This window comes from Haliotis rufescens, unplaced genomic scaffold, assembly GCF_023055435.1.
Source record: "Haliotis rufescens isolate VD_foot unplaced genomic scaffold, xgHalRufe1.0.p SCAF_14, whole genome shotgun sequence".
Taxonomy (NCBI): domain Eukaryota; kingdom Metazoa; phylum Mollusca; class Gastropoda; order Lepetellida; family Haliotidae; genus Haliotis; species Haliotis rufescens.
In genome coordinates, this window is record NW_025963824.1 from 36,015,739 (window position 1) to 36,029,370 (window position 13,632).

Sequence of the window (13,632 nt, forward strand, 5' to 3'; positions counted from 1 at the left end):
GCAGTCTTGATCTCACCCGGTATTATCTGTCTGTTCTGTTTTGTAGATGTTCCACCATTCTCAGTGTTACCTGTTGCTGTCAGTCTGTTTTTCTGTTTTGTCGACATTTCACTTGTACCACCTGGTCTAGTATCCTCATTCTGTTTCTCTTGTTTAATTTCATCGTGTTGTCTCTCATGATTCTTAAGATGATACACATCTGTGAAGGATTGCTCACATTTATTACATTTCAACAAAGCACTTTTCTTTCCATGTTCCTTCATGTGTGATTTCACATCACTCCAATCAGGAATTATTTCTTCACACACTGTGCACCCGAAGCCACCGTCCTTTCGGTGGTCAGTGAAATGAGTCTCCAAACTTTCAGATTCTTGAAAAGATTTCTTACATAAGTCACAACTGAAAGTCTCCAGATTATGCATCTTTTTCATATGGATCTTCAAATTGGACAATAACAGAAATTTCTTTGTGCATATTTCACATAGAAATTCCCCTTGTTGAGCATGTCTTTTCTGATGCGCTTTCAAAGTACGAGCAGTAGTAAACCTCAGATCACACAGTTCACACAGAAACTGCTTCATCACCTTCTTACAAAGCCCTTGCTTATGTCGGAGTAAAGTTTTCTCACTGAAGAAACCAGTCATACAGACATTACATTTAAATGGCCTGCTAGAAGTGTGAATTTTCCTGTGTGACTCAAGTTGTTTCAAATCAATGAACTTGCGGTTACATTTATCACATTCGTGTTTTCTTTCACTGTGTACCCTCTGATGTGTTCGAAGATGGGAAGGTTGGGTAAAAGTTCTGTTACATATGTTGCACAAGTAAGGACGTTCACCTGTGTGAACATGCATGTGGAGATTGAATGTTTGTTTGTTGGCAAAAGTTTTTGGACACACATCACACTTAAATGGCTTTGCCCCTGTATGGATTTTCATGTGCTGCATAAAATCATGAAAGTGAGAAAAAGCATTTCCACATACATGACATGCGTGATTCCTGCCACCAATATGAGTTGTCATGTGAGTTTTTAAGCCATGAGCCTCGGAAAATGTTGCATCGCAAAGGTAACACTTGAAATCCTTTTGTCCTGTGTGTATCTTCATGTGGCCTTTCAGATGGGCAGATCGTTTGAATGGTTTACCACAGACATCACAATCAAACTTCCGTTCACCATGAATTTTGACGTGTCTTGCCAACAGTTTTGGATCCTTAAACACTTTATCACAAAACTCACACTTTACGGATAGGTTATTGTGTATGATCTTATGGGACTTCAAAGAAGAGAAAACAGAAAAACGCTTTCCACAGACAGAACACTCATATGGCTTCTCTCCTGTGTGTGAACGCATGTGTACTTTCATCTTACCTTGGCAGGAAAGAGTCTTTCCACAAATGTTGCACTGAACAGGCTTTCCCCCAGTATGAACAGTCATGTGTTGGCTGAGGTTGTTTGTGGAATAAAATGCTTTGTGACAAATTTCACACTTGAATGTGCGGTCCCTGTGTATTTTCATGTGATGATTCAAAGAAGACTGAGAAGCACATCTCTTGTGACAAACTTGACAGCTCAATGGCAGAACATTTTTTTCTCCCAAACAAACACTGTTACTTGGGCCAGAGGTCTCCGATTTGACAGGGGTTTCCACACTAGAAGGTTCCAGGGCACTGCAGTTGCTTTCAGCAATACTTGAAGACTTTGGCTCCAATTCAACACCAAGAGCCTCATAGTTACTTTGTTTATTGTTTTCATCTACTAATGAATGTGGTGGAATGTTTGTGGTAGACTGATCCGATGTTTGTGTTAACTGGGAGGCAATTACCTTTGTTGTAGATGGTTTATGAGTAGTGTTTAAATTGGGTTGCTGCATCCTGTTTCTGTGGTGCATTAATTTCTCATCTGAAGACTTCTTTTGAACAGAACCATTGGCAATCTGGGTTGTCACTCGGTGTTTGTTATTGCATACTTCTATGCTTCTAAAACATTTTTCATTGGATGTTTCTGATGCAACAGTGTCATATATTTCTGTGGAACTGGAAGGACCAACAATGTTGATATGTGAGACATTTGTTGAACTATTTAATTTGACATTGTCTATTATAGTTTCTGAAAGCATAGTGTCAATATCACTGTGTTTAGTATTGCTAGTATCAGCTTGTGCTGGATCACTTGTCTTTGAAGGCAATGGTTTGGAGCCAACACTTGTACCCATGCGACCATTACTGAACTTTGTAGGCAATTGTTTGGAGCCACAATCAATCAACTTTGTTGGAAAAGGTTTGGCGCCAACACTTGTATCCTTGCCACTATCACCTGACTTTGTAGGCGAGGGTTTGGAGCCACTATCACTCGACTTTGTAGGCGAGGGTTTGGAGCCACTATCACTCGACTTTGTAGGCAAAGGTTTGGAGCCACTATCACTCGACTTGGTAGGCAAAGGCTTGGAGCCACTATCACTCGACTTGGTAGGCAAAGGCTTGGAGCCACTATCAGTAGACTTTGTTGGCAAAGATTTGGAGCCACTATTACTAGACTTGGTAGGCAAAGGTTTGGAGCCACTGTTACTCGACTTTGTAGGCAAAGGTTTGGAGCCAACACTTGTATCCTTGCCACTAACATTCGACTTTGTAGGCAAAGGTTTGGAGCCACTAACATTCGACTTTGTAGGCAAAGGTTTGGAGCCACTATCACTCGACTTTATAGGCAAAGGTTTGGAGCCAACACTTGTATCCTTGCCACTAGATATTGCTGCTGCTGCTGCTGCTGAAGTAGAAGAATGCTGCTTAGAACTTTTAGCTCTTTGCTTTCTGACTGAAGAAGCCTCACTTGATGTCTTTGTACGTCGACTAGACCTGTGACGTCTTGACTGGGAGGCAGTTTGTTTTCGTTTTGACTTATCACTTGAATGATGTCCTCTTCCCTTATGTCTTGAGGAATGTTTGTGTTTATGTCTCAAGTCAGATGCTGCCTGTGACTTGTGACTCTCTGAAGAACATGAATGACTTGATGACATTGTCACAGAATTTGAAACACTGGGTGTTTCATAGTTGGGGCTTGATTTTAAAGTTTCGGGAATCTTTGGGGTAAAGTGTGATGATGTTTCTTCCATAACTCTTTTTGATACACATTCTGACACATGTGCTGCCTTGAACTGTGTGCGCCTGCCTGATATATCAATGTCAGTATTAAATGTTTCTAAACATTGTTCTTGTTTAACCAAATGATTAAGCTGATGATGGTCAGCGAATGGTGCTCTCCCTTCAGCATCTTTGGTTGAATGTTGAATAATCTCTATCGGTTGTCCACAACCATCCTCCTCAACAATTTCCGTCTTCACATCCGTGCTGTCCTTTAAGGGGGTGGATGTTGTCTCCCTTAAATTATTCAATGCATTTGCAATCTTGATGTCCGTATGACCATGATGTGACTTTAAGGGTAGTTTTCTGGAGCTGTCTTTCGAATCACTGTCACCTCCTGGATGTAGTCCAAGAAAATGCTGGAATGAAGGTAAATCCCCGTCACTGTCGGATTCAGGGTCACTTGAAGCAACGGACACATCATCTGCACAGACTCCTTCAGATTCATGGCAATACTCCTCCTGTTCACTACAGAAAGAGTTCTGTTCTGACTGCTTCTGATCTGACTGGTCCTTTTTTGCCTCTTCATCATCAGACTGTTCCTGCTTAGGAATAATACTCTGGCTGTTCGCATCTTCAGATAATTTTCCATGTCCTTGATCACAGTTTTCTTCAAGTTTTATATCTTGAACATTTAACAGTGCATTTTTACAGTGTTGCACTTCATTACTGTTTTCTTCTGAAGGATCCTGCTTATTGCCAAACCTAGGCTCCTCCCGGACATCCTCACTGGATGAAGAATAGTCTTCTAGTGGTTCAATTTTAACCTGAATGTTTTCACTCAACTTACAGATAAGGGCATCTTTTTCAAGCTGAATCGCAGGCAAAGAAGGAAGCTTTTCTTTTTCACAAGTGTTTCCAACACTTTTGCCATTTATCTTCTGAGTGTGGACAGTCTCTGAAAGTTTGCCCTTATTTGACGAGTTTTTTTTGTCAGTACTGGATTTAAATGTAATTGTCTCATCACAATCACTATCAGCTGGTTTGTCTTCTGTAACTGCTTGCTCATCATGAACTTCACTTTCCTCACAAGCTTCAACTCTATTGCACTCCACTGTTGCTTCCTTTGGATGTTTGTCATTACCATTCTGACTTTTATTGAAGACCTCGTGATCTTTTGACAAAGATTCAGTTTCACCTGTCACTTGTTCTGGCACTATTTGTTTGGCATCTTGCCATTCCAAATTATCCCTCAAAAGACACTCTTCTTCTCCAGTCAAGCTATTGGATGGATAAGATTCAGCTTTGCTGAGGTTTCCTGTTTCATCACCAAGTTTTGATGTCTCTGCTGCATCGGCATCACCTGAAGGTTCTGTTGAAATTTCAGGAGCTTTTCTCACAGATAAATTGGATTCACACTTATTTTCTGGAACATTTCCAAAATAAGTCCCTAATGAAGGCTGAGCTGTATCTTCTGAAGGCAAATCAAGCAAGACATGTTTCTCCTTTGATATATCAAACTGAACTGGCACATCCTTTTCATTTTCTACACATGAAATCTGTTCTGGAGAGCTATGCAAACATCCGAAACTTTCAGATTTCAAAATCTGATCCTTGTCATTTACACATGACATGGCTCTTGTTTCACTGAGAGAATGATTTTCATACAGTTGATTAATTCCATCTGAAGCCTGCATCGCTGAACTGTCAAACGACAAACTCTTTAAACAAAAACTATCTTCAGAATGAGATCCCCCGACTGTTTTAATCACCTCAACAGTTTGTGATGGTGCACTAGTATCATTACCCGAAAAACAGTCTGGTCTTTGTTCATCCCCACAGCTTTGAGAATTCTCCTCTGAAGATATCCATTCATAGTATTTGTTTTGGTCAATCGGATCATAATTAGGGTGCACCTCATCCTGTGACTGAGCATCTGTTTCAGAAGGTGAAGAAATGTCTTCTAACACAACATTATAAGGAGACTTATCTTCCTTGTCCGGTCCACTTGTGACAACATCCTTTGAAACAACTTGACTGGGGTCAGTATTTGAAAGTTCGCTGTCTTCAAGACTACTAAAATCATGTACAGCACCACGGCCTATTTCCCTGATATGGTGCTGTACTACTTCAGTATTGTTAAAAGAGATATTTTCCTGATCTATGTTATCTGGGACTTGTTTACTAAACTTAGAATGGCCTTGGTGGACTTTATCACCTGACTGTTGATATGTTCTTTCAAAGTTGTCATTTCCACTTCTAATACTGACAGTTGTTGGATGTTCAGTTGGTTGCGATCTGTCTACTGATAAAACACAGTGTTCACTTGGTCGTGATCCGTCTTCCAATTCAAAGCGGTGTTGTGGCATGTGTTCCAAAACACTGTGGTCAGTTGGTTGTGGCCCGTCTACTGATGCACAACGGTGTTCACTTGGTCGTGATCTGTCTTCCGATTCAATACGGTGTTGTGACCTGTCTACTGACACGGCACAGTGATCAGTTCCATCAGTCCTTTCCTTGTGGTGCAAAGACATGTGTCCTGCTTCAGACAGAGACTGTTGACCTCTGTCGTTAGCATCATATAATGGAAGTGTATTTGTGTGAGGTAATCTCTCCTGCTCAGAAACCAGCTTATTTGATATTGTTGATTCATCGGATACAACAGGAGCTATTTGAGGATCTATGACATTCAATTTGAGATAATTCATGTTGTGATTATACACTTCCGGCATCTGCTGTTCTCCAGTTGTTGCCTCTGCAGATGTGCCAGCACTGAATGCACATATGTTTGGTACTGAAGATAACTGTCTATTCCCTACACACACACAAGAAGCATCTCTTTTTGATTCAAGCCCACCATCATCACCACTTGTGTGTCGATGTTTCCCACATGTGTCATAGTAGTCCCAACTTTCAGGTTCTGTGTATTCCATGTTTCCATTAACACAGTCTGCATCACCAGATGCCTTCGCATCGGGAAGAACTGTGCTTGTTGCTTTTGTCAGAATACTCAACAATAGCTTTAATCCCGAAGAATTTTCTTTCTTTGAATTACTGTGCTTTCTTGCTCTGGCCTTGAATGGTTCATTGAGCATGTGAAGGGTCTTGGGAAGACTGGGGTGAGTTTGCATATTTTTGTCAAGCTTAACTTTGACAGCAGATGCTGATGATATGCCAGATTCTTCAGAAATTCTTTCACAGACTGCAGTATTAGCATCTAAATCACTGTCTCGATCTTGTGAGTCTGATGCAGATGCTTCAGTAAATGAACCTTTGACCTGTTCATCCCTAATGGTTGTACTTGTGACAATTTTATCCCACCTTAGATGTTCACTATGATCTTCCCTCTGTCTGGGTGTTTCATAACTGTTGTCACCGTTACCTGTGAATTGCAATTCTCCCCCTCCAGTTGCTCCCAGACCCAAAGGGGATTTGTTTTTCAAATTGTTCAGTTTTTCTCTTAAATCTGTGTTTGAACATTTCCTGCTTTTTTCAGATTGAGGCATTTTCTTTAAGATTATATTGCAATGTCTTCTTTCTGCCCTAGGCTTCGAGCTAGAATCCTCACTTTGATGCCTTGGAGATGCTTGTACAATATTCTCATCCTTCATATTTGAATATCCCTGTGACACGTTTGACTCAGCAGGTTTCCTTGGGGATCTTTCATGTCCATAAGACTGATCTTCTAACCATCTACTTGGGGATCTCTTATTTCTATAAAACTGATCTTCTAACCATCTATTTGTGGATATTTCATTTCTGTAAAACAGCTCTTCTAACCATCCACTTGGGGATCTCTCATTTCTATAGGACTGCTCTTGTAACCATCGACTTGGGGATCTCTCATTTTTATAAAACTGCTCTTCTAACCATTTACTTGGGGATCTCTCATTTATATAAAACTGCTCTTCTAACCATCTACTTGGGGATCTCTCATTTTTATAAAACTGCTCTTCTAACCATCTACTTCGGGATCTTGCCTTTCGACTAGAAGTTGACTTTTCTAAACATCTGCTTGAAGTTTTGCAATGGTCGCCTTTTTTTACACTATGTCTCCTGTGGCTGTGAGAACGAACAGAATCCTCTCTGTGTCCAGACCTACGTGAGTCATGTCTGTGTGATCTTTTCTTTGGGGACCGAGAATAATCGGAATCATGCCTGTCTCTGTGACTATGAGAAGTCTCTTGCCTATGCTGCCTAACACTTTCTTGGGTGCTGCTCCTATGACGTTTTGATGCTGGTGTTCTGGGGCCCCTTTCAGAAGACTTGTTTTCTGATCTTGAACGACCTGTGTCCTCTTTCAAATGTCTCTGATCAGCCTCTGCAGCTCTGTAGTTGGACGACAGAAAACCATACTTCCTTTCATACCTATCACCTTCCTGTTCATCATGTAAAAATGACCTGGAGCTTCTCGACGAGTGATGTCTCTTTTTTTTTGGTGTTCGCCCACTTCTACCTTTAACACTGCCCTTTCTATGTCTGTTTTCAGGTTTCGAATGATCAGAATATCTAACTACTTTGGAGAAGTTAAATATTGGAACAGCCAGGGGAGTACTTGGAGAAACAGGCTTCTGTACGACACTCCTGAGTTTTCCAGTCAACCCAACATAACCACCTTTCTTATTAGAACTCGATAATACTGCAAAACCATGCACTTCTCTGGTGTCTTCAGGATTTGTCTTGTGATCTACAGAATCCTTACAGTGTAGATTCCTATCAGGATAACAACTGACCTTATCCTCACAGGGCTCCATGGTCCCTTTGTGTCTTAACTCAGATTCTGCTAAGTTCTGATGCTTTTCACAATTTTGTTCAGAAAGAACTTTATCACCAGCTGTTGGTTCTGGGACATTATCAGGGAGTCTCTTTTGTCGTTTTGTCAGTTCACTAATTTTGTCCTTGTCAGACCCAGACATCCAATGTAAATGTCTCTTTGAAGGAGGCGTTACAAACTGAAGATTGTTCTCAGTCTTACTTGCAGATGGTATGTCAAAACATTCCTTCTCTTTGCGGACTTTCTGAGGACAGTGTTCTTCACTGGCAGTCAATAGCAGTGAGCATGGAGTCACATTATCAAAACTTTCCTTCTCATTACTGGCTTTCTGATGACTTTGTTTTTGACTGATCATCAATGGACATGAGCTTGGAATAATCTTATCAATTTCTGCTTTCCTATCATTAGACAATCTGGTCTGTTTACTCCCTGCAATGCTTGCTGTCATCTCAGTTCTCATGTCGAAGTATTCATTGGCTTGTGAAGATTGCTGCTCTGGTACATTTGCTGTCTGTCTATTTACAATTTGACAAGCTTGAACTTCAGAATTTGTACTTCTATGTAATTCCTGTATAGAATGTAACCCAATAGTGCCTTCACCATACTGAATGCTTGTTGGCCTTTTACCCTGTAAAGGAAGTACAGGACTATCGACACCACTACCTTTCTTGTGTCTTTGAGTAGAGCCTATCAGACTCACAGTTATATCTGCAGATTTACAATACTGTGTTGCTGTTTCTTTATGCCAAGATGTGACAGTATCTGCTAGCACATCACATCTTTCTGTTGGAAAAGAATCAGTCAATTCAGTGTCCCTCAGCATCCTCTCGGAAGTTTCAACATTGGACTTGTGACTGATAACAGGCTGACTAGTTTTTACAGAATATTTTGAGCTTTCATGACTTCCAAGAATATGTGTTTCAGAAGTTCCACTAATATGTTTAATGTCAGATATCACTGGAACCATTTTGGATAGAGTTTCAACTTCCTGCATTTCATGGCACCCTTTGGATGATTTCATAGACACAGAACCACAACCACTTCTGGATGGAATCTGAAGTTTTTCTTCTGACCAAGTGTCAGTCTGATGATCACACTTTCGATGTGGAATTGTGGAAACTCCAAGGTTACTCACAGAATAAGGTTCAACTGTCTTGTCTGTACATTGCTCAGTAGAAACGTCACCAGTTGGATCATATTTCTGTGCTTTAAATGCAAAAGCACCATGTTGTGTAACACAGTCTTCTCTCCCTTTGCTGACTAATATGGTTTGTTTTGCATGAAGGTGTTCAAAAACAGAATTATCAGGGTTTGGTGTGTGATTCGTTGACTCACTCTTTCTCCGAGAACCCTCAGACTTGTGAATGTTTTCAAGATGTTTCGCCGTCTTTTCCTTTGACATTTTCTGTATGATTCTGCTCTGTTTCCTGGTAGATTTATTAATGCCATTCTTCACAACATGTTTTAGTTCTTGCACACTTTTCTCCCCAGTAAAACATACCCTGTCTTTACGTTTTGGGTGAGGTGGTGATTCTACAGCCAGATTATGTGTATTAGGTACAGTATTCTTTAGTTCATGGCTAGTCAATTCTATTTCAGCACGTTCCCATTTTGATTCATCAGGATTGAAAGGGCTCAAAGATATTTCACATCTTGCAGCATGTTTCTTCTGATCACAAACAGAATGGTTATCCCTTGACACACGGTTATCTGCAAGTAGGTCTCCTTTTGTTTCTAAGGCAATATGATGAGGGCTTTCAGAGTTTGACAAATGATGACTCTTGTGACTTAGCTCAACAGAATCCTTTTGACCATCTCCAGAACTGATGGACTGATAACTGACTGATGGGGAATTGATGGAAGAGAGATTCTCACAACTGCCTCGGTGTCTAGTCTCTGATTTCCCATGATTAGACTGTCCTCCATGTTTAATCGAGGACACTGAACTTTGAGTGATCATATCGACTTTGGCCTTTCCTTCACCAGACAATCTCTTTTGATGTTTGTTCCCTGAGATGCTAACTGCCTCCTTAGTTCTAACACCTGGGTGTTCAATTTGATGTGGACCTTGCCTCTTAGGTACATCTGCTGCCTGAGTGTGTACACTTCTATTACTTTGAGCTTCACAAGACACAACAGAATCTGTACCTACATGTTGATGTTCTGCAGGTTTCCCTGTAGTAACACTATCATTCTGTGTACACTGACGGCTTTTCTTTTGGGATGATTGTATTTGATTATCCTCATCTCTCTTCCTGTTGTCTTGCGATGAACAAATGAGTTTATTGCAATGGTCAACTCTGAATGTGTGGTGAGAATCCTTCTGTAGATTTGTGCCAGTTTGGTCAGAGGCAGCTTTGTCGTCTGTATTCTGTGGCCTTGGGTCAGGTTTACCAGAAATACTTTCAACCTTATCTGAATTCTGTGGCCTTGTGTTTTGTTTACCAGATACACTTTGGCCCTTATCCGAATTAAGTGGCTTTGTGCTTGGTTTAGCAGAAACATAAGGAACCTCAGTTGAATTCTGTGGCCTTGGGTCAGGTTTACCAGAAATACTTTCAACCTTATCTGAATTCTGTGGCCTTGTGTTGTGTTTACCAGATACACTTTGGCCCTTATCCGAATTATGTGGCTTTGTGCTTGGTTTAGCAGAAACATTTGGAAGCTCATCTGAATTCTGTGGCCTTGTGTTGTGTTCATCAGAAATATTTTGGACCTCATCTGAACTCTGTGGTCTTCTGCTGGGTTTATCAGAGACAATTTGAGCCTTGTCTGGTTTCTGTCCATTTTTGATTGGCTTAGCAGAGACATTGAAAACATTGTCAGAATTCTGCAGCATAGTGTCAGTTATATCAGAGGTCCTGGCACCTGATTTCTTGGGCCTTTTGATTGGCTTTTCGGAGATAATGGCAACCTCAACTGACATCTGCTGACTTTTGCTGGCCTTATCAGAGACACTGGTGACATCATCTGTTTTTTGTTGACTTTTTCTGGCCTTTTCAGAAACACTTGCAACATCATCCAGCTTCTGTTGACTTTTTCTGAGCTTATCAGAAACACTGGCGACATAATCTGGCTTCTGTTGACTTTTTCTGGCGACATTATCCGGCTTCTGTTGACTTTTTCTGGCGACATCATCCGGCTTCTGTTGACTTTTTCTGGCGTTATCAGAAACACTGGCGACATCATCCGGCTTCTGTTGACTTTTTCTGGCGACATTATCTGGCTTCTGTTGACTTTTTCTGGCGTTATCAGAAACACTGGCGACATCATCCGGCTTCTGTTGACTTTTTCTTGGCTTATCAGAAACATTGGTGACATCATCCAGCTTCTGTTGACTTTTTCTGGCGACATCATCCGGCTTCTGTTGACTTTTTCTGGCATTATCAGAAACACTGGCGACATCATCCAACTTCTGTACACTTTTTCTGGCCTTATCAGAAACATTGGCAACCTCATCCAACTTCTTTACACTTTTTCTGGCCTTATCAGAAACACTGGCAACATCATCCAACTTCTGTTGACTTTTTCTGGCCTTATCAGAAACTCTGGCGACCTCATCCACCTTCTTTACACTTTTTCTGGCCTTATCAGAAACACTGGCGACCTCATCCACCTTCTGTACACTTTTTCTGGCGACATCATCCAGTTTCTGTTGTCTTTTTCTGGCGTTATCAGAAACACTGGCGACCTCATCCACCTTCTGTACACTTTTTCTGGCGACACCATACGGTTTCTGTTGTCTTTTTCTGGCGTTATCAGAAACACTGGCGACCTCATCCAACTTCTGTACACTTTTTCTGGCGACATCATCCGGCTTCTGTTGACTTTTTCTGGACTTATCAGAAACACTGGTGACCTCATCCAACTTCTTTACACTTTTTCTGACCTTATCAGAAACACTGGCGACATCACCTGGCTTCTGTTGACTTTTTCTGGCCTTATCAGAAACACTGGCGACCTCATCCACCTTCTGTACACTTTTTCTGGCGACATCATCCAGTTTCTGTTGTCTTTTTCTGGCGTTATCAGAAACACTGGCGACCTCATCCACCTTCTGTACACTTTTTCTGGCGACATCATCCAGTTTCTGTTGTCTTTTTCTGGCGTTATCAGAAACACTGGCGACCTCATCCAACTTCTGTACACTTTTTCTGGCGACATCATCCGGTTTCTGTTGTCTTTTTCTGGCGTTATCAGAAACACTGGTGACCTCATCCAACTTCTGTACACTTTTTCTGGCGACATCATCCGGTTTCTGTTGTCTTTTTCTGGCATTATCAGAAACACTGGCGACCTCATCCAACTTCTGTACACTTTTTCTGGCGACATCATCCGGCTTCTGTTGACTTTTTCTGGCCTTATCAGAAACACTGGTGACCTCATCCACCTTCTGTACACTTTTTCTGACCTTATCAGAAACACTGGCAACATAATCCAACTTCTGTTCACTTTTTCTGGCCTTATCAGAAACACTGGCGACCTCATCCAACTTCTGTACACTTTTTCTGGGCTTATGAGAAACACTGGCGGCCTCATCCAACTTCTGTACACTTTTTCTGGCCTTATCAGAAACACTGGCGACCTCATCCACCTTCTGTACACTTTTTCTGGCCTTATCAGAAACACTGGCAAAATCATCCAACTTCTGTACACTATTGTCAGGTATATCAGCGACACTGGTGACCTCTGAATTCTGTTGACTTGTGTCACGTCTTTTTCTTCTCCTAGGTTTGATAAGCACAAGTCTGTTCTCGTCCACCAAATACCTCAGGAATGGCTTGGGTTTTTTTCGTTTCATCTCGGCAGCTACACCATTTGGGTCAGTGTTGTTTGTGACTGAAAGCAGAAAAAAACAAGACATACACTTTAATACAGTTAACTCATGCATCAGTTATGCGATACAGCAACAGTGATACTGGATACAATATATCCACTTACAATCCCTGTTCTGAGGACCGCCTCCGTGGTCTAGTGGTAGAGTGTCAACCTGTAGAGTGGGGGCTTAGACAACTGGATTATCCATGCCCCTGGGGTAAATTCAGGTCAGTGGATTTGACAAGTTATTGTTCCACTGGCAGGATGTAAAATAAAACCTGAGACCAGCTAAACTGAGTGAGCTGATATCACACCAGCTAAACTGAGTGAGCCGATATCACACCAGCTAAACTGAGTGAGCCGATATCACACCAGCTAAACTGAGCGAGCCGATAACATACACATGTATGTCACATTTAACAGCCATGCAACAATGCATGAAAACTGGCACTTAAGCGGTTGACCAAAGAACTGATTAATGGATTAAGAAAATCAAATTAATCGTCAATCTGCTGAAAGATATCACTGATTTAGAACGTCCTAGCAAACACACTGATATTGGCCCAATGTTGAGTGAATGGGTGAGAGAGTATGGTTTTACACTGCATTTAGCAATATTCTAGCAATATCACAGCAGGGGACACCAGAAATGGGCTTCGCACATTGTACCCATGTCGGGAATCCATCCTGGGTCTTCGGCCTGATGAGCGAACACTTTAACCACTAGGCTACCTGACCGCCTGGCCCAATGTTGTGTAACCTTAGGTTCCGGGTACTTTACCCTTCTACCTATGGTCACTTCTACCTATCAACTACTCCTTGGTTCTAGGGATGATGTAGCTCTCTTGAAAATCACAAGTCCGATGGTTTGCTCCAGCCTCTTTTTATTTATGATAGAATTAATCATAAATATGTATACGTGGTCCTCAGATTAGTTCTTGTTGTTGCCTGATATAAATACA

The 13,632-nt window shown here is 41.3% G+C and overlaps 1 protein-coding gene across 1 annotated transcript in view; it reads right to left on the reverse strand.

Annotated features, from left to right (window-relative positions):
- The window catches only part of LOC124118877, a 49,017-nt gene that overhangs the window by 5,879 nt on the left and 29,506 nt on the right, over positions 1-13,632 (reverse strand). The window contains exon 2 of the mRNA XM_048395370.1: positions 49-12,691. Within this exon, the coding sequence (XP_048251327.1) occupies positions 49-12,653 (12,605 nt within the window). The 5' untranslated portion in view covers positions 12,654-12,691. The remainder of the gene's footprint in view (positions 1-48; positions 12,692-13,632) is intronic.